The sequence below is a fragment of the Lissotriton helveticus genome, chromosome 7, assembly GCF_964261635.1.
Source record: "Lissotriton helveticus chromosome 7, aLisHel1.1, whole genome shotgun sequence".
Taxonomy (NCBI): Eukaryota; Metazoa; Chordata; class Amphibia; order Caudata; family Salamandridae; genus Lissotriton; species Lissotriton helveticus.
In genome coordinates, this window is record NC_136068.1 from 1,016,503,519 (window position 1) to 1,016,530,600 (window position 27,082).

The 27,082-nt window shown below is 43.6% G+C and overlaps 1 protein-coding gene across 1 annotated transcript in view; it reads right to left on the bottom strand.

Moving 5' to 3' along the window:
• Positions 1–27,082, bottom strand: part of ADAM19 (ADAM metallopeptidase domain 19) — a 353,591-nt gene that overhangs the window by 27,304 nt on the left and 299,205 nt on the right. The window contains exons 18-21 of the mRNA XM_078653717.1: positions 23,429–23,537; positions 20,714–20,858; positions 17,377–17,455; positions 16,120–16,899 (exon numbers count right to left, since the gene is read on the bottom strand). Of these exons, the coding sequence (XP_078509843.1) occupies positions 16,120–16,899; positions 17,377–17,455; positions 20,714–20,858; positions 23,429–23,537 (1,113 nt within the window). The remainder of the gene's footprint in view (positions 1–16,119; positions 16,900–17,376; positions 17,456–20,713; positions 20,859–23,428; positions 23,538–27,082) is intronic.

Here is a 27,082-nt window from a genome sequence, read left to right on the forward strand (position 1 = left end):
CATCAATCCAGACGGCGTAGGTTTCAACCTCAGCTCTCCAAGGAGGACACCTTCGCTTTTGTACTTTCTTACATTGGCACAGGGCCAGGCGCCTTCTCTAACTCCGTTATTAACATCCCCGCTATTTTCCCGGACCCTGACAGGGAACCCAGGTTCAACGCCAGATCGGTTAATAAGGATAACCTACTCCAAATTACTACCACTCATCAGGAAGACATTAACACCTCCCCCTACATTAATTTGATGATGATCAACTACAGATCAGCTGTGAAACATGCTGCGGACATCTCTGCACTCATATTAGCGCAAAACTTGGACTTACTGATTCTCACAGAAACCTGGCTCAACAAGGTCTCCTCCCCTATTCTTGACATCTTAGTCCCACCTGATTATGCCATTATACGGTGTGATCGGCTGGGGAGAATTGGGAGGGGGGGCATTGCTTTCATTCACCACTCCAGCTTAACTATAAAACATTCTAAAAGCAGAAATTTGGAGTAAGGGCAAGGTTGTCTGTGTGCTTCACACGATTTACCATCCACCGGGTGCCAATTTGCTCTTCATAGAGCAAATCATGGAAGTTATCAGTTCTTGTTCGGATCAACCATACCATATCTTCCTCGGAGACTTCAACCTCCATTGGAATGACACCAATGATCTTTTAGTCAACTCCTTTAAGTCTTTCCTCTTGGATCTCAACTTATCTCAGTTCTGTAAGGGACCTACCCACAACAAAGGAGCAACCCTTGACCTCATTATTGCAAGAGACAATATCATCCAACTGGATAACATCCTACCTTGTGACTGGTCGGCTCATCATCAAATCCCCTTCCACATTCTGGAAAAGACCACTCACAACCTCTTAGAGTTAAACAATTGTCTCGCAACATGAGAGTCATCAACGTTAATGATCTTACTTCCATCACTATGAATGGACTTTAGCCGCCCCCTGACATGACCAACCTTGATGATCTTTCTGAGCACTACATTAGCACTGTCGCAAATATCTTTGACACCATTGCACCAAAACAACTTAAAAGGATCCCTCTCAAACAATCCAAACCTTGGTTTAATGGTACCCTAAATGACGAACGCCGTAAACTTAGGTCTTCAGAAAGGCTCTGGAGAAATGAGCCTTCCACCACCAGCCTCCACCAACTAAGGAAAATTAGAAGTACATACAACAAAAAAATCCGCATTGCTAAAACGGACCATTTTAGGGAGCAGCTGGACGGTGCTAAAAATAGACCCAATATACTATTTGAAATCATCAAACAGCAATCAAACCACACGTCCAACCCCAACCTGGCTTCCTTGACTACCGGGGAGGACTTCACAGTGCATTTCTCTGAAAAAACAAAGATAATTGAACTGGAGTTGCAACCTAACACTCCCATTGTGCCACCTCTAATTTACACCACATCATCAGGGGAGCTCAGGGTTCCCTCTGCACTCTTTCTACCTTTGGGTTGTTCTCCCAAAAATGATGCCTCTTGGAATTCCTTTATCCTGCCAGATTGTACAGAACTACTACACGCTATGACAACTCTTAAACCGGCAAACCACTTCAATAATCCTCTGCCGGCAACATTTTTTAAAGACCTCAACTCGCCCATTCTACCGCTTTGGTCGAGGATCATTCATGAATCGCTCCTGCAAGGGAGCATCCCTGATTGACTCAAAATTGGGCAAGTAACTCCCTTCCCTAAGAAGCCCAACTCAGATCTATCTGATCTAACAATTTCCGACTGATCACCAACATCATGACACTAGCCAAACTCCTCGAGAAATGCATCCACAAGCAGCTATGCAACCATATAGAAAAATTTCAACTACTTGACCTTTATCAATTCGGTTTCAGAGCAGGGCATAGTACCGAAACTGCTCTTACTCACATTGTGGATGATGCTTTGAAATCCCTAGATCAAAATGTCCCCTGTCTGCTGAACCTTCTGGACCTGTCTTCTGCATTCGATAACATCAAACATGAAAACTTGATTAATCTTCTTCAACTTAGGATGGGTCTCTCGGGGCTGATCCTAAAGTGGTTTGCCTCTTTCTTACATAACCGCACTCAAAGGAGTAAACTCAACCAGTCCCTCGCATCTAGTACTGCGGTAAGGATTGGAGTTCCGCAAGGGTCTACACTCTCGCCCACGCTCTTTAACCTACATATGGAGCCTCTCACCGTCATTCTGAACAATTCTCAAATTAATTATCACATGTACGCAAACGACATGCAACTGTACCTGAAGATCTCCTCTCTGGAGGACATTAAAACCTTAAATGAGGCTCTCTCGTAAACTCAACAATGGCTAGCCCAGAACCATCTTTTGTTGAATACCCTCAAAACTGAGTTCCTGCTGATTGCCCCACACAACCACTCTGCACCGATCCGCGAATGGCTAAAACAACTCACAGCCCTTAACTATACCCCTCACGTGGTTGATTCCGCTTAATCATTGGGCATTACCTTGGACAAATACCTTAATATGCAAACTCACATCAGCACCACCATTAAGGGTGCCGACTTTCATAACACAATTAAGAAACTCAAGCCTTTCCTTTCGCCAGAAGACTTACAGCCTGCCATACACTCCCTGGTGATATCTCGACTGGAATATGGCCTGGTGATCCTTGCAGGACTTCCTAAAGATGGCTTGGCCCCTCTCAGAGCCACGCTCAATGCATCGGCCAGGCTCATCACAGGCTCCAAAAAACACAATTGCATCACACCTGACCTTTTGCAGCTCAACTGGTTGTCTATTGAAGCCAGGATCCGTTTCAAAATAGCTTGCCTCACACATAAAGCCCTTCATTTCAACACTCCGGCCTATCTGGCGAACAAGCTTGTTCTTTCTGGATCCAGTCGGAAGTACATCCACAATACTCTTGAAACCTCCTAAATTCAAAAAGAAAAGTACGTACATACGTGCTTTCTCCGCCTTGCACCTAGAATTTGGAAAGCTCTTCCTACGGAGATGAGAACCAATCCCTCCACTGCCTATTTGTTATGTTATGTTAAGGGTTTGTTGAGCGCGACAGCTGCCCCAGCAACGGGGCGTCCCGGCGCTAAGAACCATAGCACAACCTACTGGGGTGAGGGAGGGGAGAAAAGGGACCTACCAACATGAAAAAAGGTGAGTTTTAATAGCTTTGCGGAAAGTGAGTAGGTTGTCGATGCAGCGGATGTGGAGGGGTAGGGAGTTCCATAGTTTTGCCGCCAGGAGTCTGAAGGAGCGACCTCCGATGCGGCTGAACTTTGTGCGGGGGACCACTGCTAAGTGTTGACCTATGGAGCGCAGGTTGCGCTGGGGGGTGTATGGAGTAAGCAGCGATTGGAGGAGTTCAGGGCCCTCCGCATTCAAGATTTTAAAAGCAGTGGTGAGGGCCTTAAATTGAATGCGAGCTTCCACCGGAAGCCAGTGTAGTCTCTGGATGGTGCCTCTAGCGGAGCACCTTCTGGGGAGGCCTACAATTGCCCTGGCCACAGAATTCTGTATTCGCTGGAGCCTAGTTGTTTCGGCTTTGTTAGCGCCTAATAGTAGTACGCTCGCATAGTCCAGTCGGGACAGGATGGTGGCTTGGACAATGAGCTGCCGTGTTTTGGGATCAAAGAAGCCTAGAATGGGATAAAGGCTTCTCAGCAACCCAATGCATGTAGCTGCTACCTTTTTGGTGTGGGTTTGGTAGTTAAGTGCGGAATCCAGCCATACTCCTAAGTTTTTGACCAGGGATTTGGGAGGGGGGTAGGTCCCAACAGTGGGGGCCACCAGTGGTCACTCCAGTGACTGGGGTTCTTACCCAGGAGTAATACCTCGGTTTTTCCTGCGTTCAGCTGTAGGCAATTTTCAGTCATCCAGGTGGCAACAGCGGCCAGTCCATCCCTAAATTTTGTGGCCGCGGTAGAGGGCATCTCAGTGAGGGTGATAACTAGCTGTGTGTCGTCGGCATACGACACCAGCGTGAGGTCCCATTCTTTGGCCACTGCCGCCAGGGGCTGCATGTATAAATTAAAAAGGGACGGACTGAGGGCAGAACCCTGTGGTACTCCTTGGCTAATCGCATGAGAGTGGGAGATGAATGGGGGGGCTGACACACGAAAGGATCTGCTCGTGAGGAATGATCAAAACCATTCAAGTGCCCTATCCCTAATCCCGATGCCCTCCAAACGGCTCAACAGGATTTCATGGGACACCGTGTCAAAGGCCGCGCTGAGATCCAGTAGTATCAGCGCAGAACTCTGACCGGCGTCCATGATCATCCTCAGGTGTTCGGTGGTGGAGAGGAGGGCGGACTCCGTACTGTGTCCAGGTCTGAACCCGTGTTGGGAAGGGTCCAAGATGTTATTTTCGGCCATATGGGCAGTGAGTACGGTGGTCGCATGGGCTTCTGCCAGTTTGGACACCCAGGGGAGCAGTGAGACGGGCCTGTAATTCTCCGGCTTTGTGGGGTCCAGAGTGGGTTTTTAATAATGGGGGTAATCCAGGCCTGTTTCCAACATGTGGGTACTATGGCAGATGAGAAGGAAAGATTAAGGAGCATGGCCAGAGAGGGAATAAAGAAGTCCAGGTTATCCAGAAACTGGGCTGGTCTCATGGGATCTGAGGGGGCGCCGGATTTCACCTTTCTGCAGAGTTTAGCTAGATCCTCGTGGGAGATGGGCGGCAGATAAGTGAGCCCGGGGCCTTTGCTAGGGACCTGGAGAGGGCTGGCAAGAACAGAGGAGTTCTGTGAGAAGGTGCTATAGATCTTTCTCACCTTTTCTGTAAAGAAGGTGGCGAGGTCCTCACACTGCTGAGTGGAGGAAATGCCTGCGGCAGGATTGCCGCCGTTTTATAATTTTTGGACCAATTTGAAGATTGTTTTTGTGGGGTTGGGGCTGGAGTCAATTTCTTTGGCGTAGAAGGACGCACGGGCAGCGCGTATAGCTTTGTGGTATCGCTTGAGTGTGGTCAAGTAGGACACGTTGTCCTTGTCCCTATACTCCTTCCTCCAGTTGCGCTCCGTTCTTTTACATTCTTTTCTAAGAATTTTTAGGTTGTCGTCATACCATGGGTTCGAGGGGGTGTTCCGTCCTCTCGTCCATTTCGCTGGAATGATGGTATCGAGACCTTTGGTGATCCATTCCTGAAAGGCGGCATATAACGTGTTAATGTCGTTCGTGATTTCAAAATTGGGTTCTCCTAAACTGGCAGGCAGGTTTATGTTTTGGAGCTTGTGCCAGGGCCGTTTAAGGCAGGCGATGGACGATGCCCTGTTGGGTTGAGTAACGGCCGGAATCACGAAAGAAACAAGGAAGTGGTCCGTCCATCCCATAGGAGTAGCTTCCAGAATATTCGTGAAAACCGAGTCGAGTAAGTGACCAGCCGAGTGTGTAGAGGATTGTATGATAGGGGTCAGCTGCAAGGCTGTTAGGTCCGCTAAAAGACTGCTGATGGTCAGATCCGAAAAGGCGTCAAAGTGGAGGTTTAAACCCCCCAAGATCGTGAAGTTAGCAGAGCTTGTGACCAGGGCATGGGCTATTTCTAAGAGTTCCTCAATGAATTTCGAGGAGGGGCCCGGTGGTCTATATATAAAGAGGCCTGAGAGGGAGAAATGAGGGCTAGTGGTGATTTTAAACCGTGCGCCTTCACAGCCCGTAATGTCTTCCTTCACGAAAGTACAGGTGTAAGGTGTTCTATAAATGACGGCGATGCCGCCACCCCTCGATCCTCTATTGATGGAGGTCATAGAGAACCCATCTGGTAGAGTTAGGTTGGGGATGCTGGTTAGATCGTCCGTGAGCCAGGTTTCACATAAGAATAATATGTCCGGGTTCTCGTCTGTTAGTAAAGTATGTATCTCCGCGTGGTGTTTAACCAGGGACCTGACGTTAAGCTGAGCGATTAAGAGCGATGAAAGGTTCTTTCTAGCGGTTCTGTGACAGGGTAGTCGCGGCGCAGGTATGAGTAGGCTACAGGAATTACATTGGAGAGCAGTCTGTCCAATGCATCCCTCCAACTTGTCGCATCGTCGATTCGAGTTAAGAGCTAGGAGATGATTTTTGTCATAATCGTATGTCGTCCGAGTTTTTTGGGCAGGGGGGGTGGCGAGAGGCGATGACTTGGCGATGACGGGCGAAGACGGGCTTGCCTTAGGCACGCCCGCTGCGCCCGTCCGCTGCGCGTACGGTGTAGACACATACCCTTAAGAGAAAAAATAGGGGGGGCGTGGCCTAACGGCACGCCAGCAATGGCGCTGTGTTTGTGGGCGTCCGCTGACAAGAAACATGCCAAATGGCTTTCCCTGAGTGGACATTAACTGCATCTTAATGTACTATCTCTCTAGTCCCCTTGTTGACAGATTTGAAATTTTTCCCAACGTATCTTTTGCTAGGTATTTATGAATGGTTGTTAAACTGGTATTTTACTCTAGCGCCCTTTTCGGAACTAAAACTCAAGAATACTTCGTGGACCGATGACAGATTTGCCATTTACTCTACTATGCTGTGACGAACCACTATATGATTGTTTCACTGAATGTTACGGGAAATATTTTGCCCTATATGAGAAACTGAACTAGTAGGTATCTGACTTTGATTGTTTACTCCTTGTTGTTTTACAATGTTGACCTCAACTGTTCTGAGTTCATGCATGCTTTTGCCTCTGTGTACAGATGATCTATCTGGCTAGGTTACCCTTGGAAATAGGACTACCCAGGTGTGGCTTTGTGAAAGCGACAGTTGCTCAGGTCGATTGATGGATCTCTACCACTGACTGTGTTTGTGGGAAGAAAACAGGCAACTCTATTGGTAGGTTACATGGAAAAGGCAACCAACTTTGCAAGAAACTTTAGGTTTGTGTGCAATGCTACCCTATTCTCGTGAAACTGGATAAAATGATTCTCCACTTTTAGCGCCTGCAATACACTAAGGGGCATATGTAACAAGAAAGCATTTTGCGAGTCCTTAATAGCGAATTTTAAAGCTTTGATATTAATGACTCGCAAAAGGCAATGTATGTAGGATTTGCAATATTAATTGCGATTCTTACGTATTCCTTAATTTGCGAACGGGAGAAAGGCTTCATACATAGGCCCCTAACTCTTCTCAGTGACGTAATGGTGACAAAGAAGGCCAACTTCCAAGACAAGACCCACATGTTACAAGAGTGTAGTGGCTCAAACGGATGTGGCATAAGAATTGTTAACACTACAATGTGGTTCCAGACTGACGCTTTGGAAAACTCTTTGAGGGGGCCTTTGAGGCCCCCTCAAAGACAATTGACCACATGAAGTCTAAACAGGGATACATATTCTCTGTTGTGTTTTCAAGCTGCCACTGATGTTAAGTGAAGACAAAGGTAAGTGCATGCTAACCCCACCTTTTGAAGATGCAGTAAATAGCATATCATATCCTGAACTGATGTAGTAAGTGGACCTTTATGTTTTACTGAGCAATAGGAGACAAACATTTTCCACTTGGATGCATAGAAAGCAGGTGTGATAGGCTTGCACGTCTCATCCAGGATTTGCATACACTCCTCTGGTAAGGGAAGGTAACTAAAATTCTAAGACCTCAGAGGTAGTAATTTAGGCAGAAAACAAAGCAGGGGTGCAACCCTTCCACCCTAATCAAGTAACCACCCCTGCATCAGATGACCGATGGCTCAGTTTTTCTTTGGGGTTTGGGTGTCTGAGCTACACATGGTTCTGTTACAATAGGTCTGATCTCAATTTTCCATGAAGATATAGTGAAATTTTCAAAAGCTTTGAATATCATGTCTTACCCAAGTTGGAGCGACTAGAATCGGATATTTGCCTCAATTAAATGTCTATGTATGGGTTCAGGGAAAAAGGTGGAAAAGCGTGGGCAAAGATCCCTGAACAATTTATCCACATTGAGTTGTGTGTTGCTACCTAGAGGAAAAGCTTTGACATTTTGCATTTTTGATGGGTGCGAACAGATCTACTGTTAGTGTGCCCAGTTTTTGGAAGTACTTATGAAGAGCTGGAAATTCATAACACATTTGTAGATTTGCTGGTGCATCCTGCATAGCAGGTCCGCAAAGTCGTTGTCCACCCTAAGAAGGTATTCTGCTCACAAGAGACAGAGACTGCGAATGGCCCAAAGCAAATCTTCTGAGCTAGAACTGACAGCAGAGTCTAATTAGTCCTCCCTTGTTTCTGCATATAGTACATGGTGGTAATGGAGGTCTGTCTTTATGTGTACTGTTTTCTCCCGAAAGTAAGTTTTAAAATGCTTTGAGTGCCAAATGAATTGCCAAGTCAATTTCATGTAGCTTATACACCACCCCTGTTGATACATTTTACAGGTATGCTGGATTGTCATGTGCTTGAGGTGTGACCCAACCCATTAGACAAGCATCCACCGTACTGCTCACCTGTGTTTGAGGGTCAAGAAATGGACTGCCCAACAAGTTCTTCTGATTATACGATTTCATGCTTTGCTGAAGACTGAGCTCCAGTAACACTAGATCTTCCCATTGGCCGTACTTTGTGACAATTACCTCGCTAAATACGTTTGTAGTGGACGCATATGTAATCTTACAAGAGATACGAGTGCTATGCATGAAGCTATTATTCCCAGCTGTTTCGTTACTATCCTGATGGTGATGCCCGAACCATGAGAGGGTGAATGTCATCACATTATTTTGGTACAGAAAGGCTTTCCCTGGTGTGGTGTTTAGCACATCCCCTAAAAAGAGTTGTGTTTGGAGGGGTTAGAGATGCAATTTTTTTACATTGACGGTGGGCCATAGTGTGTGCAATAGAGACACTTTGTGTTGAGTGTGTGTCAGGCACTAATTTGTCTGCTGCTCTTTTTCACATGTGTAGCCACCACTGCCAATCACTTAGTGAATACTCTTGGGGCTGTCGTAAACATGAATAGTAGAACTTTGCTCTGGTAGAGTTGTCCACTTGACACAGAATGCAGGTAGCAGTGATTTGCTGGATAGATTGAAATTGGAAAGTAGGTATCCCTGAGTTTAAGGGTCTCCATATGGTCTCCTAGGCAGAGCAGCAGAATGAAGTCCTGCAGGATGGCAATTCTGAAATGCTCCAACAGGCTCTACCTGTTCAATACCTTAGGTTTAAGATATGGCACAGAGTTCCACTCTTTTTGGGGATGAGAACATACCAGGAGTAAACTCTTTGGCCCGCTGGTAAAAGGGCTCTAGCTTAATGGCATCTTTAGCAAGGAGTGCCTATACTTTCTCCTGTAATAGTCTTAGGTGGCCTTGACTCATTGCATGACAACAAGTTGGTATGTTCGGTGGTGTGGTGTTCAACTCCAGGCAGTACCCCTACTGTACCACCAAGATGACCCGCCTGTCTGAGGTTATTTCTTTAGACGGAATAATCTCACCCCCAATTGGTGTAGTGTGATCCATGGAAATGTTGGGGGAAACACTGTTCCGTGGTAGAGATGCCCTTCCTGGAGCCACATTTATCCTTGCCTCCGTCACTTCTATAATGGCCACCTCTGCCGTAGGTTTTGAATGTCTGGCCTTCTTGAAAGGATTGGTGTTGCTGATGTCCCAGTCTTTGGATAGTGCTGCTAACTTGCAACCCCCTATTGCTAGCTGTTTACGAAAAGCAGACTTTTGAGTCTGCCGAGCACCCATGACCTTTAGATGTCTCTGTATCCTTTTTGATTTTCAGAAGTATACAGTCCACGTTAGGGCCAAGTAGATGCTCTCCATAGAAAGGGACGCTAATGAGATACTGTTGCATCTCCAGTTTGAACTCAAGCAGTCTACACCATGTATGGCATCCCAGTATGATGCCAGTATGATGTTTATTTCCCTGGAGGCAGTTTTAGCAGTCAAAGTCCAGTGTTCATTGTATGTTCTCACTGGAGATAACTTTCCCCTTAGCCGTAACTTCTTGTCCCCTCTTTGCGATATGCCTCAGAGAGGTGCTTAACTAATTCCTCAGTCTCCTCTCAGTGTTACCTATTGTATCAAGAGAACTGTCTGACCGAGCTGGTGATGCCCAATTGGGTGGCTGCAACCACTGACACTTGTTTTCTTTCAACTTCAGTCTTCTTGCTCTCCTTGACTAGACAATGGGGCGGTATCTGTTGCCTGGTCGCAGGCTCTTTACCTGGCTGTGTGCATAACTAGGGAGTTCATTGGAATGTGCCCCTATGTGGACCATAGGCACTACCTTGATCTGATTCGGTTTGTTTTGAGGCAACAAATTGCTGAGGTGTCATGGGGTTGGTGGCTTTGAGGTCATGGTGGAGGCTGGAGAATTAGATGTTGCAATTGTGGTGTCGGACTGGTGGCTTTGTCTCTACCCTTTTTTAAGGTATCAGAGAAAACTGTAGTTCGTCCAATATTTGCTCCTCAAAGCTGAACTTCCTCTTCCTTCTCGGTGTTGGCTGTTGGTGTGTGATTGTCCTCCTGAGGGGCCATTATGAGGGTCAGAGCTGGGGGATATCCAAATAAGCACCTGACAAAGGCAATATAAATATTTCAAGTGACAGGTAGATATGGGCTACTATATGGACCTGGGAAGTCGATGGAGAATCCCTTGGCAGAAAATAGGAATCTAAATAGAGCGAGGGTCATTACAACCTTTAATACCGAATCTGGCAGAGTAGCTAAAATTTTTAACAGAAATTGGGAAATCCTGAAGAGCAAAGAAGCAATTAAGGCACACATAGGGGAAACACTGAGTATCACGTACTGGAGAAATACAAACATTAAAGATGTAGTGGTTCGGAGCCACTTCTAGACTAACGCTCAGCTACCTTGGTTAGCAAAGAACCCTATGATGACCTATGATGTCCCATTCTGTAACAAGCCATGTGAAATCAGGAAATATACCTCCAGGAAAACCGACTATGTGGTATACTGCATAGAATGTTCCTGCTGTAGGAAATACATTGGCAGCACAATTTTCTAGGTGAAAAAGAGTATCCTAGCACATGTAACGCTCAAAGGAATTTATCTTAAGTCAGCCTTATGTCCAGCCCTTTGTACCTATCATTTAACTCCCAATTCTACAAACAGGTGAAAGCCCTGGCACCTTGCTGTTTGGGAAAGCCACTAGGACAAAGCTACCACAATGGGCCACGAGCCTAGTATCAGACAGTGATGAGATTCATGTCACGGACACTTCTTGCAAAACTAAGTTGAAGATCTATGCAGAAAAGTGCCGATCCGCTCAGGACACGGTCTTCGAGGACAGAGACCTAGGGCCAGATGTAGGTCGGCAAATACCGGTCGGTAACGGCCGATTTCGGCCGTTACCGACCGGTATTTGCTAATGGAGATGTAGGGGGCATTTTATTTACAGAATCGGTATATTTACCGATTCGGTAAATTTACAGAATCGGTAAAATACCCATTCGGTAAATATACCGATTCTGTAAATCAATATGTAGGTGGCACTGTAATCAGTGCCACAGGCCCTTACCGAATCGTTATTTACCATGGAATACTATTCCATGGTAAATAACGAATTCCAGTGTACATGCACATCTGTGCATGTACACCTGTGCCATGTGGCACACAGACATGCCCTAAGGGCATGTATGTGTGTGTCACATGGCACACAAGCCAGAAACAGGGGTGCAACAGGGTGTCAAAGTGACACCCTGTCCCCTTTGTAAATTCGGTAATTTTACCGATTCGGTAATTACCGAATCGGTATTTGCTATTGAATCCTATGGGCTTCAAGGCCCATAGGAATCAATGACAAATACCGATTCTGTAATTACCGAATCGGTAATTACCGAATCTTACAGATTCGGTATTTTTACCGAATTATTTACCTACATAGCAATTACCGAATTGTAAATACCGAATCGGTAAAATTCGGTATTTACCATTCGGTAAATTGCTATTACCTACATCTGGGCCCAGGTCCTAATCAAACATAACAGAAACACAAGAATGATACTGAAACATTGAGAGTCATGAAGAGCTAAGGACATATGGTAGCCGTTCAACGTCCCAGAAAGTCCATTATGAGACACTCATCATATTTCAAGCATCTACCTCGATGTTCGTTGGTTCCAGACCTTAAGAGTGAGACAAGTCCACCTGAGTGCCCTAGTATACATTGATCGTGCCAGGTGACAGTGCAACTCCTTCACCTTGTACGACTCGATCTGGAAGTTTGGTGCAAGCACCTCGTCGACTCATTGAGGAACTCTATTGTATATTTGTTGTTCATATTTTGTATTTAACAAAGGGGGAGATATAGTGTTGTGTGATCATGTACAGTAGGATCCTAGTGGTCCTGGGTGGACTCCTTACAAAGTTCCGTAACCAGTTGGCAGGCATTTGGGTGTGGTCAATAAAGTCTATGACCCAGTGCACTCTGTTAATGGTTGCATGCCGGAGAATAAAGACGTGTATTACAGAGCTCCGTGTTTGGCATGGTCGTAAGCATGCTCCAGGATGCAACAGGAGCCTACTCAACACTAGAGGATTCTCTAGGTGAGTGAGGGCGGATGATGAGGAAGCATGACACCCAGGGTGGTGTATGAAGCCATTCCTTACAAATGTTTGTAATTCCCTGACCGTGTTTATGTCTAAGACATAAGTGGACATCGGGATACCCAACATAAGTGTCATTTCCAGGATAGGGACAATGAAATATTTTTGATTGATTGGTCATGTTTGCTATCATGGTAAATGGCCTGATGTCATATTTGTGATCAATGTTAATTCGGAGGATGTGAAGAATTTATGATACAAGTATTTTGTAGAAAGAGGTTCCGAGAAAGGGAAGGCACAGATAATGAGACACTGATTGCGTGAAAGGATGTGGGTCATTTAAAAAAAATACAGTATCAAGTATTGTTTATGAAGATGATACCATCCTGTTGGGTTTGTTGAAAAGGTCAATTGAGTATTACAAGAATATGTGAATGGGTAATGCCAAGTAATAATCCGGACTGACGAATGACTGGCGTTACTAAAATACACCTCATTCCACTACGAATTTGTGTTGCTGAGAGGCAGATTACTTTTTATCAGTTGTGCCCACTATGGAGTACAATAGAAACACAGGTTTGACCAGATATAACATTTCTAGGAAACTAGATGAGGTGTAGAAACTGTATCGAGAAAATTCTCCTTCCAAACATGGTATGAGAAAGTGAACCGTTGACATGGGGGCATTAATAGGATTGAAGCACGTGAATAAAGGGAAGAAGGGTTGTTTGAGATTTATGACAACACAACCTGGACTTAAGATCCTAGCAAGTGCAGCAGTTGTTGGAAGGTTTAATAGGTGGAAACACTGTGGCATTTGAGGTGTGTATGTAGCATGATACTGCTTTCATCAAGATGTGTCATTGGAACAATGCCTGAAAGTGAAACAAATGGTGTTGAGTCTATGTATTGGTAAGATCATTATGATGTAACTCGAAGAGCGTGGTGTGTGTTAAGCGGAAAAGGCCTAAGAAATATACATATAGCTTAGCAGGAGTGTATACCTTTGCAGGGTCAACCCAAGGGGAAGCTGAGGAGCCATTATGAACCCGGCCTTTCCTTTCCAGGCCCATCTCTACTCAAGCAACATTTATTGATGCATTTTTATTGCAAGTAAACTTGCCTTTTTCAATGAGGCAGCTTATATTGCCAGAACAATAGATGCTGCAAAAGGTCATGGTTTATCTTACCCTGGAGTACATTTGCATTTAATACTTAGAAACAGATGCACATAGCCCCTGACAAAAAATGGAAGTAGCATCCAGATGGCCCTGCATTATGTTTTCGCCCCAGACCTCACAAAATCTTCAACCAAGCCTGCACCTTCTGTGTAATTCTTTACCGCTGTTATCTTGGTCATATGCTATCATGGTTGAGGATTAGTTTTTATCATTAGTGTTGTTTCTGTATGAGAGGGGGGTATGTTACATTGAATTTATAGTACTGTTACTGTGGAGTGCTGGGAAAGCTTGTTCAGACACACACATATGTACTACACCAGTCTACAACCTCCAACAGGAAGGGATTTGTGAAAGTTGGTGGTAGCAGCTGTACTACCTGAAAAAAATTGCTCCTGGTCTACATTAATCATACATCAAGAATGTAGTAAGTCTCGAAATCTCCCCGATTCTGCTACTGCCACATCTTAGTACATGGTGTGACCTTCATATAAATGTGTAGTTAAGCAACATGATGTGTCTTTCAGATAGACGGATTCTTATCCATTCATTGGTTCACATCAAAGGGACCATGGGTGTTAATGCAAGCCAGAAAAATGGGTCCACTCCCCTCTGGTTGGGTAGAAAGGACTACCATAATTAGGGTACAGCGAGTCACTCAACCCCGTGGAACCCAATTTCAAAGCACATGCTTAGCTATGCCCATCTTCATGTCATCACTTTCTTCACTAATGTTAGCTACGTCCCTTTCTCTCTGCCATATATGTCTTTCCTAGTAGCACAATATTGGGTTGAGAATCATTGGTAGCGCTAGCATCGCACTTTTTCTGAAGAGCTCGCAAAAGTCTGTATAATGTGTTGCCTGTACCTTCTATCTCACTTAAAAACCATGACCTCTGTATGGGGTTGAAGACATTTTTTTTGTGAGGAATGTCCTGAAAATACCAAACAGCACAGGGACTTCAGAAACTAGTAAAAGATAAAGAAAAGTTTAAATTCCTTAGCAACAGACCGCAATGGCGATTGTGGAGACTGGGCCTGGATCAGCTGGGGCAAGCACACTGGCAGAGAGGGGCTAGGCAGGCACGTACACAGGTCAGACGGGTTCTTCCGGGTCAATATCAGCAGTCAGAAGGAAGTCATATTGTCTAGAAATTCTATGTTGTTAGGTTCCCACTTTCCCATGTCAGCACCTAGCCTTTGGCGTATTAACACATTTGTTTTGTTGTCTCCTTCCTGGTTCCTATTGAATAGGGAGTTGCTGCTCTACTTTGTTTGTCCTCGAGCCGGAAATTACTACTTCTCCTCTGCGCAAGGGTATTTATGATGGCGAATGGTGCTTTATGCATTTTAAAAAGTGATAGGCTTCATGGACTTGCATAACCAGATTTCCTAAGAGGCCTTTAACACATTCAGCTATTTAGTCAACTTTTTAGGAGACACAATGTTTCTTGGGGGTGATGAGTTTCAACATCCCTGCGGAAGCTAAGGCTTGTATGGCATGCCACTAACATATGAGTATATTTCACAATTTGATTGTGTTTTTAAAAATGATTTTGGAGGAGAACCCCTCTTAACCGCTCCCTAAAGGAGGCCAGACTTTCTCGCTTTTATTTATTCAGTCCAATTCAGGGAATATATTTATGCCCCACCAATTTCAAAGTTAATGAGCCAGCCCAGGGTGTTAGCGCTATTATTTTATTGAAGCCACTGTTTGGACAGCCACATAGCTAGCTGCTATGCCCTGACTGGTATGAGAGGAAACTGTCAAAAGCTGCCTTCATCCACAGCATCAAAAAGCACTGGAAAATTCTCAGAATGAATCTGAATATTGCACCATAACACTACCAAAGGAAGTCGCCCTGCAGGAGGAGGGAACTAAACCACAGGTGGCGTGAATTATGAAGCACATGATATCATTACACCTAGGGGATTTGGCATATCTGAGGAGACACCACAGACCAGGCCTTGGAGCTACTTGTACTAGACCGAAACCTCTAGCGTTTCCCCATGAAGAGTCAACAGAATAGTACGCTGTTTGTGAAATGTTAAAACTGAAGCCTTAGAATATTGCTGAGTTTCTACAACATTTTGACCAAATTAAGTGAAATATGGGGCTGGACAAAATAAAGCAGAAGCCAAAAATATTTGGGGTTCCTATGAGCATTAGTCAAATGTGCTCATCCAGTTCAAGTTTTTCTTTTGCACTCTGGTTTGTGTAGTCCTTTTTTCAACTAAGTGTAAAATCAGCACTACATGCACTAGAATGTAAACAAGCATTTGCAATGCAATAGGCCTTAAGAGGCAGGTATTATACACCAGAATGTGTGGTATAAACTAAGGACTGGTGGGCAGGAGCAAGCAACATGACAGTACCATAAGAAATAGGTGTTGTCACAACTTTAAAATCTTTGCATGCAGAAGCAAATGACATGGCACTGCATGATTACACTGGTGAGATACAATAGACAACATGGCTTTACCTTCACTGGTGGGTGTGGCGGAGCAGGTGGGGCAGGCTTCTTTGGAGGAGAACGTCTCACACTGTCTTTCTGATGTTGTGCTCCAGGGTTCCCAGACGGTGCTATAAAAGAGTCCCTCTCAGAGGTTACAGCTCGTGACTGAAGCGGAGCTCCACGACTTCTTGAGGACTGTTTCATGGGCTGTGTCTGATGAAGAGCACCAAGGGAATGTTTCACAGATGCAGCCTGCTGCAGTTCACCAAGACTTTGGCATTGTTGTTTACTTGCATAAATTGTGGGTAAGGCTACTGGTGTATGAGGAGTGTGTGCCACAGCAAGGGGTTGATGTAAGTCTCCAGGGACGGGGCTTGGATGTCGCACATTGTCAGTCTGATGGGAATCCCCACATCCAAGAGTTACCCGTCTCTCAGAGTCAGTCTGATGTGAGGCTTCATTAAGTGGTGTTGATTCTCTCACAGTATCAGCTCGATTTACTGCTCCCGGTGTCAGACCTGGCTGTCTGGCTGTATCAGTTGGATGCAAGGCTCCAGGGGTCACAGGGGAGCAGCTCACAGTATGAGTCTTGAGTACAATTTCAAGGTTCAGAGTAGGTAGTCTTGCGGTGTCTGTCACACTGGGGGCTCCAGTACTCTCATAGACCGGTTTTGCTGAATCCATCTGGGTCAGGTCTCCAGGGGTATGTGTGTTGCTGGTATTTGCTGCACTTGTTTGTTGAACTGTTTTGGTGGTAGGTCGGAGTATGGTAAAACGTGCTGAAGAGCCTCCAGGACAATCCCTCTCCTGCATTGGAAGCAAATGTTTTAATGTATGTGTATAGAGGAAGCACACTAGGAGTCAACCCTGGAGGTTAGAGGCCCTAACAAAGAGCTCAGTATGAGAAATTGAGGCCAACACTTGGACCCATGCGCATAAAGAGACCATGTCAACGTTGTACATGAGGACAAAGGCACGCCAAAACAGGGAGCTAATATTAACACATAAGAAGTCTTCGATTGGAACCTATTAGGTGCATTGGAGGTCCAATGCCAGAATTGTATATGCATGAGATGCATACTTGTGATAGTAATAAGGCTGTGACCACACTACTGGATAAAGCATGTTGGCCAGGGCTGCCATTTAGCCTGGGAAATATCCACCTCTTGGTTGATGGTATAGTTTAGGGCTGCACCCGAGCTCTCTATTGACTCCCTGCGCCTGGTGCATTAAATCCCTCACCCCTACACCTTGGTGTCAAACAGAGGAATCAAGATATCTCACCTTGCTCTCCTCGAGTGGTGGGCAGAGTCTGTAAGTCGGGTTAGCATGTCCAGTACGTGGCTCTGGATTAGAGTGGTGGCTGTGAATGAAATAAGGACACTGAATATTAGCTTCACACTCATCTATTCTAGCTGAAGAGTCACACTAAGGTACAGAAGTGTCACAAAGATAAACTTCATGACAAACTGTTCTCCACTTACAGTATCATTGCCTTCCTCAAATCTTTTAGCACAAAATTCCTAGCACCAGCCAAATGAATAACTCTTTCATCATCCTTTGTCACCATTTACCATCAACTTCTCCTCTAGTAGTTTACATGCGTCTATTGGGGAGTTAGCTGTTGAAGGGTTAGAACCTAGACAAAGCAACCTGGCATCTAGACATCGGTCTTTAGATTTTGCCCCTGGGGCATCCCCCAGGGTATTCACCTTACACCCCCTCAAGTTCAATTATATACCGCTTTTAGCCATCGGCTGCATGGAGTAATCTGTTCCTTCTTCATGTATGGAGACGATCCCACTCATTTTTGGACATCAAAGGAAGACATAAAGCTCTCCAGAACCTGACACCATACTATTGTTGATAAAAATAGTTTTAAAATTAGTGTATCAAAGGCAGAGTTCTTGCGGATCAAAAATTCCCCTAATATTTGAGATAATAGTTTATGGCGTATCTCCAGAAGCTGCATTGCTCCTGGCAATACAGTAAGAAACTGGTCGATTCTTTACTTACTCTCATTTGTCACTAATCAATCAAACCTCTGCAGCTTCGAAGAGCTGTTTTTAAAAATGTTTATTTATTGAGAGTCTTTGCCAGAGTGCCTTCATTCCCTCTACTTTACACAGAAAATCTTGGGATATAAACCATTTGTGCGCAAGCAATTTGATTATTTCCAACTCCGCAATCTTCACTCTGGCACAGGCCCATAGTTCAAACTCCCTAAATCTAGGAGTCAGAAGTGGGGAAGGGTGTCGATCACAGTCAAGGGCTTTAAAGTCAAGCTCCCTACCCTCTCAACGGAAGGGGGAGAACCATATTTTGTCAATGAAAAAATTAAAACCCGGTAATTTAACTCATTATTCTAATAACCTTTTACAAATTTTTCGCAAATAGTCATTGCTCTCTTCTCAGTCACCTCCCTATACTCTTTCGACAGCGGAAACAGACTGACTGTGAGAATGCCTCCACTTGTATGAATAATCTTCTGGAACGGAATAGAAGAGAATCATACCACTGTCCATGTACATTTAACTAGTAGGTACTTAAGATATCTCAAAGAGACACTTATACTGATCCACTTGCTTCTGATCTCAGAAAGACAAAGGGGTAGTGATTCTCTCCAGTGAGGATGATGAGGCATTCCATACTGGGACTTGGAGTGATCTGATTTTAGTTCTGAGAAAGAATGGCTCTGGTGAGAAATGATACTTTTAGGTTCCGTGCATAGGCTCGATGGTTCAATTAATCACTACCACAGAACCTTCTAAAAATATGTGGAAAATCCCATCCCTTCAGCTTGCCTTGGGTGCAAAGGCATTGTAAGGAGTTTAAGCAGGTTGAAGAGGGTGGAGCTCAGACCAACACATGTTACTGCATGTAGATACAATACTCATGCTGCTGTTTGACCTTAATAAGTTCATCCAGGTTATTTTGAATATTATAAATATTTTTATTAATGTTTCTTGTCACATTGCACCTCGTGAATTTTTTTTAAATGTGGCCATATCTTGAGATATCAATGTTATATATTTCTCCCGAAGTGACTGCCAGTAGTAAACCCATTGGTTCAAACCTCAAAATCTTACGCCTGGCTTTTTCAAAAAGTTAATTAATTATTGTTCATGAACATGTAAGATAAATCCTAAATTGGTCCTTAATAACAGGAATCGTGTGAGTTAAATTTAAAAGGTTTGTTTTGCTTCCTTTGCTTAAAAAAAAGAATTGTGATACGGACATATTATTAAACAACAAGCCTGAGTTTAATTTACCATACCAAGCAAAGATTATGAAGCAGAGTAAAACAAGGTAACAACAAACTTTCGTTGAAACCAGTTCTGCTTTCACACCTGGAGTAGCATATCTGTGACCGTAGCCATTGGTGATGATATCGGATAGAAAGTGGGGGCTGTTAACCTGGAGCACTGATAACGTAGGATCTTCTTTAGGCTAATTTTTACATTGTCAATCAAATGTATCTGGATGGTTAAAGTGCATTTGTATACAATACCTAGCATAAAAAGGAAAGCATGTTCGCTTTCCAACAATACAATCAGCGAATGTTCCATGTGTTTCAAAGTTTAAAAATGTCGCTTTTGGTGTACCCAGAGGCACAACATTGTCCCCTACATCCTTAATGTATATTCCCACCCTTGAACTCCTTTATACGATCATTCAACTTTACAACTATGTTTATGACACCCAGTAGTTGGCCAGGCTTCAAAGAGAGAAAAAGTGGACTTTAGATTTCTTCACCAACAATTAAGCAAGCACAATTCAAACCTTTCAATGGAATAGACATAGACAGCAACAGAGACAGCCTCCTGTACTCTTTGTCTTTTTTTGATATTTTCACATTGAAGAACCATAAAGAAATGTTTGGGTTAGTGCATGTTTTGCTGATAGAGGAGCTCTGAAACACAAAGAGGCAATTACCACAGTGCGTTTCTGAGCCTTATTGTGAAGAAAACATTCACTAACTAAAACTTATTTCACGTTAATGTATAAGCAAAAGATGCCAAAAAGAAACACACAGACCACTTGTGCATCGACTTAGTACATAAAACAACATCTTGATGGGCCCCAGATGCAAATTACTTTATTGTGAGGTGAGAACAATAGCACAGTTACCTATTCCCTAATGATTCATTGACTGTGTCTCAGGAGTCTATGTGGTGTTTACCTTCAGACCTGTTCTTCAAAAGTACCAAGAACAATTGCCAGAAGTTTAAAAGAAACAGTGACTTTGTGGGCGCAATAAGAAAGGAATTAGGAAACTATTGGCATATGACTTTTTTATGCTTCAGCACCCTGTCTGCAGAGATTATATGAAGCCTATCAGGCAGCAGTTTTTCAAGTTGGATTTTATGCTTTTAGCAATTGTGTGTTTTGGTGTTTCTTTTCCAATGGCGTTGTTTCTTTTTAGATTCTACTTTAATTTTACTTTCAAATGCAGTGAAATTGAAAAATGTGTGGCTATACCTTTGTTTAATATCTAGAAATCCGTTTTTGTTACTTTACTCTCAGCAGGGTCCCAAAGTTGCTGCACCCAACATCCTATACAAGCCACAGTCCACTGGATACACAAGATAACTGATGGGCGAGCCCCACAACCCATTACCGTGACTGCTCAGCATCCGGTTGGGTTGCACTGGTCATCTTTAGCTTGTCCTTCCGTTTGTAGATGTATAAGCAGAATGCAGCACCCGGTAGTAATATAAGCATAAATGCCAGGGTGAGGGCACCGAACACCACAGCTCCAGAACCTGGAAGAAAAAGCAAATCGCTGAATGCAACCTCCTACTACGGATTTGCAGGAGCTGAGTAAGGACAAATCTACAGAGCGGAAGGGTTTATTCTATCCTGGAGTGTATGCCTGAGGGCATCCAGGACTGGTCTACACAGGCCATACACAGCATCCGTAAGAGGGTATTGTGCCCTACTGCACTTCTGTAGGAGCTGAGGGACTGGTCTCCAGAGATCACATGAACCCTCTGGAAGGCGTGACTCTATCCTACTATGCATGTGTGTGAGCCCAGGGAATTGTCTACACAGGCCATGCATAGCATCCAGCATCTGGAAGGGTTAGTCTGTCTTCCTGCATGTTTTTGAAAGCTGAGGGGCTGACCTCCAGAGGTCACATGAACCATATAAAGGTGGCTACTCTATTCTGGAGCCAATACGTGAGAGTCATGGGAGTGGTTTACACAGGTTAGATGCAGTGTCTGGAAAGATGTTCAATCTGAACGTACACATGTAGGAGCTAAGGGACTATTCTGCAACGGAAATAAGCCTCATTTTTAGTTAATTACTCTATCCTCGTGTACATGCATGGGAGCCAAGAGGCAGTCTTTCACAAGCTACTTGTCCCCTTCAAAGGTGGTTACTCTTCTCTAGGCTGCCTCAGTGGGGCCCGCAAGCTTTGGCTAAACATGTTGTTTGCATCATCCAAGGGCATTTATGTAAGCTAATGGACCAGTCTACACAACTCATACAGGCCATCTGGAAGCAGTTACTGTACCCGTGTGCAAAGACATGGTAACCAAGGGACCATTCTGACCCGATCACACTAATGCTTGGTTCCTAGGGCGCACGCATCAGAGCTTAGAGACCAGACTACAGAGGGCGTATGTATGAACAGTAGGTTGTTGCCATATCCTAGTCAATACCAGTACAAGTATTTCCAGATGCTCTAGGGAAAAAAGACGTTTTGTCATTGTTTGTTTACCTTGCCTAGCAACAAATCCATTTTGAGGCCATTTGTTGAAGGCTTGCACTCTGCTGTGGCTTATTTTGGTGGTGCATAAGGCAGCTGCATACAATGTCTTTAATGTAGCACTGGTCCTAAACCAAGGGAAATTGCCTGTAAGCCGTGCACAGATCTATGCAGGTCATATACTATGTCCAGAGAGGTTACTCTATCATGATGCACATGTTTGGGAGACAGGACACTCGTCTATACTGGGTATACTGTACATATAGTTTTGATGGGGTTAGTCTATGTTCGCATACATGGAAGCAGCAAGACCATAGTGCAGTGGTCATATGTAAACTTTATCCTCCTCTACATGCATAAATCATATACTCATTCATGTGGTCAGGATGGAATAAAGCTGCCCACTACATATGCATCTTAGGAAAGAGGCATGCAAAGGTAATAGACGACATCTAGGTTGGGGACTTCAGTAATCTAGTGTTCTTCCACAGGGCATTCACACTCTGGGGGGTAGACATGTGAGGGAACTGAGGAACCGCATTTCACAGAGGGGGAACTGACAATCGAAACAGCAGAGAAATTGCATTGGGCATATATACCTTCTAGAAGTGGGTACTACGCCCTGCTGTGTTGACTGAGTGACAGCTGAGAGAGGGGACTACACAGGATCACCAGTACCATCAAGAAGGGGTTACTCTATTCTAGTGTGTTCAGAAGTGAGTTGGGGTATTGGTCAACCTAGGTGAAATGTACCATTCTTAAGAAGTTATTCTATCCAGTTTTTAATTGTATTTGAGTTGGTAGGATTTCTAACTGAAATGATCTGCATAACACTGACATCTGGTACATAAGAACATGATCAGCTTGTGAGGATGCATGTGTACAAGATGATGAAGTACACTGGTGGTTAAATATATGAATATAGTAATATAACAAACAAGAACGGGACTATACAGTTTACATGTTTACATATATGGAAGTGTACATGGGAAGCAGCTGAGCACCAAATGGCATGCAGTGAATTAGTCAGTGTAAGTCTACAGAAGTTACACACACTGTCCAAGAGTTGCACTATCCAAAAATAACATTTGCAGGAACCCAAGAACCAGTCTACACAGGCAACGCACAGCATCCAAAGGGGTGACCATTTCACAGTAGAAATGCATCGGTGCCATGTAAACTGGATGTACAGACCAAGGACAACATCCACAGTGCCTTATTCTATCCTAAAGTACTTAGTAGAAGAAGCTGTCAGTCTACATAGTTTTCCGAGGACTTCAGGCTTGTTCTGTCCTGGTGTGTATAGAAACTGGTCAGTGGGGTTCACACACTTCAAGGGGAGAGGCAGGATACTCAGTTATACTGGGCATACATGTAATGGACGTCACAGTTCCAATCTATGTTCAGATTTCTCTAGTCTAGTGCACATCAGACTCCATCATAGGCCATGGTACAGATTCATACAGTCATGCAGGCAAACTGGAGGGGGATCTTTGTCTTAGAATTTTTAGGAACCAAGAAACAATTCTACACAAAGCTTAGAAACTGTCCAGCGGGGTTGCGTAATCTTAATGCACATGCACAAGAGCCAAAAGGCGGTATTACACAGGTCATACGCACCATCCAGAGGGGGCGGGCCACTGTCTACGCTGCCACCACTTCCTGTGCGGTTACAGAACGGGGGGTCCCAGCCCTGAGAGCAGTGACAGTTCCGATTATTGTTGCAAATCTATTGCGGGAGAAGAGATTGTTATATTTGCGCATATAAAGCTGTATGATTTCACTGCAAAATATGAGAGGACCTACAATGCTGTATGAGCATAAATCTCGTATTCACAGAGAAATGTATATCAAATATCACACATTACCGAAGTCATTTTTTAAGAGGTCTACTCCATCATAAAAGATAGCAAAATACTATATTATAGTTAACATTAAAAATGCAGCTCTTCCGAGTAGGACAAGTTCATCCGTAATCCAGTGGACGAATAAATCTGCCTGCAGATGAAAATAACACTTGGGTCATGGCTTAGTAGCGACTCAAGTATTTACCACCTAGATGTCCCTCCTAGCCGTCTGTTTATAGCCTTCGTTGATTTAATGGTGGCGTCTGACTCGGCGAGACATTGTAAATTATGGGAGATATTGGTCTCGCTGGGTGTGGATACTAATATAGTAGTCTTTTTACAACAATTATAGAGTTAGGCGGCTGCTAGGGTCCGATATGGTAAGGGAGGTGAGTGCACTAGAGCTTTTCCCGTCAGGCGGGGGGTCAAGCAGGGTTGTGTCCTGGCCCCCTTCCTTTTTAACTTGTATATAAATGCACTAGGAGATGAGCTGCTTAAGAGCGTTAAAGACTTCCCACAAGTAGGAGGCCGTTCGATATCTACCTTATTGTATGACGATTGTGCAGTTCTGATGGCACTCACTCATAATGGTCTTCAAAGGGTTTTAGGCAGATTTAATGTTTTTATGAAGGATCTGGGCTTATCTATTAATATTTCTAAAACCTTCATCATGAATAGTGGAAACAAGAAATACAGAGGCCGGGGAAGGGAAACTTTTTTGGAAGGCAATAAGGTATACCAAACGACAAATTTCTCATATTTGGGTATCTTATTTAATGATGATGATACTTGGACAAAAACCATAACTGAGAAAAAACTTGCATTTAAGAGAACCACTAGTGCACTTGCCACCTTTTGTAGGAATCTGGGGCGTAAGCCACCTAGAGAGATGATACAAATCTATAAAGCTAAATGTCTCTCAGTGGCCATGTATGGAGCAGGGGTATGGGGGTTCATGAACACACACCTGATACAATTGGTGGAAAACGCCTTTCTGCGCTTTATTTTGTCGGTACCACAAAGCATGTCTACCTTTGCCTGCCATGAGAAATTGGGTCTTGCCTATGTATCGGATCTTATTAAATTAGAACCCATACTCCTCTGGCACAGGATTTGGACAAAGGAACAGACGGTACTGAATAGAATTATTATGTCGCACGTAATGAGACTTGACGGGGTTCGTATGATCCCCTGGACGAAGTATGTCGAGTCTTTTTTAACATTTTTAGGTAACTCTGAGTTTTACTCAAACCCCAGCTCAATGATTGGTATCTCTAGAAAGGAGTTAAAATCTACGGGACTTGTGTACCTAGCTGAAGAGAGAGCATTAGTTGAGCTTTTGACACCCAGTGTGTTGAAACATCAGTTAACACTTACAACTGGAGAGATGGAACCATACCTGTCCTTTGTTTCTAGTGGGTTTGACACACTGTTGCCTTTTAGATTTAGGTTAGGATCAATCCACAGTCTACTGTCATTTCCTACAATGAATGACTGGTCGCATAATTTATCAGCTTGCCCGTGTGACACCCAACCAACTTAGACAACATTACCTGTGATGTTCTTCTGTAAATTTTATGAGACAAAAAGAAAAGTACTACTTGTACCCGTATTAAAAGCGTTTGGTTTAAGACAGTGTTGCATAGCGCTAATCCGCTTGCAAATTTTAGATAATGCACATATTGCCTGGAGGATTGCCTTATACTTTAAAAGTGTGCTCTGAATCAGGAAAACAATGTGTTGGGATAGTAAGGAGCAGAGGGGGTTGGATGGCGACCGGTGATATGTGATATGGGTATCAATTTTTTTTCAATTGATAATCGTTTTTTGGATGTCTTTTCTAACTGATTGAACCGGGTTTAGCCTGTATTTTTCCGACAATAGGGGGTGTTGTCAGTCTCAGCAAAGTGTTAGTTTATGAAAAATTTATAAATCCAGAGTAAATGAATTGCTATGAACTCGTTTTAAATATGAATTGCTCCTGTTATCTGCATTTTACTGTGCTTTTATGATTGTTTTATCACAATCTAATAAAGCTTATTTTGATTTTGATTTGAATACATTAACTTGGTTACATTCATATTTACCATAAAAATACTTTTACTATTTTCTACAAGTTTAATAAACTTTCAAACTTTTCCCTATACTTTACCATTAGAGCTCTCCATTTAAAGACTTATTGTTAAAAAATCCGATCTTAAGTGTAACATTTATATTTATTTATTATGTATTAAAGTGCAAAATGTTATTTACAGCATTAATGTACATTAATTTAATTATTTACCAAATATAGTTATATTTTAAATAATAAATGGGTATTACAATATTTTATTATAAAATGATATTGAAATTGTATTCACATTTTTTGCATTAAAATTAAATACAAATGTATTTTTAGAAAGTTATAATAAACTAATTTATTTTAACATGAATTACTATGTGGTTCCATCACCACAACGGAAACTGCCAACTCCCCGTGCACGAGGAACCCCATCAGAACAATGTGCACACTACACTTTCGCCAAACGACTCAACCCCAACTGATCAGCCCTTTCATCCATCTCCTATGCTGACAACATACAGCTCATCCTCTCTCTATGAGAAGAGACCATCCCCCTACCCAAGCCAACTTAGTGAAAAGCATGTCCTCTGCAGCATACTGGAGGAAAAGGTATACTGCCTCAACATTACAGTGACAAAACAGAGGTGTTCCTCTTCGGCAAAAATACCTCTCTCCGGTCTCCAATTTGGTGGTCCAATGATCTAGGTCAAACTCTTCACCCATCCAACGTGACCAGGAATCTGGGCATCGTGATTGACAACAGTCTCTCCATGGCGAATAAAGTCAACACAGTCACTTCCACCTGCTTTCACACCCTCAAACTACTCCAAAAATTCTTCTCTGAGTATCCACAGATTCATCACACATGCCCGACGTCACCAGCAGGCTTAACTAAGGGAAGGCCCTCTAAGTTGACATCACTGCACAACTCACCAAAAGAATACAACTTATACAGAATCCAGCTTCAAAACTTACACTCAAACTCCCACACCGCACATATATATCCAAACTCCTCAAAGACTTCCACTCCGCAAACGTGCCCTTTTCAAACTCTTCAGTCGCCTACAAAACACTACACAACGAAGGCCCATCATACCTTAACAACTACATCTGCTTTCATACCCAGCAAGACAACTCTGTTCAGTCAGCCTGCTCCTTGCCTACGTCCCACGATCTCCCGGGCCAGAGCCAAAAGTCAAGCATTCTCCTAAATCACCACCTATGCCTGGAACAAACTACCCTATCACATCACAGCTGCCAGCTCCATCCTTGAATTCTGGAAAAACTAAAAACTTGGCTCCGTTCATAGGCCCCAAGACAGGCTTGTTCCCCACTTCACAGGCACTAGGATGGCTCCTAAGTGAT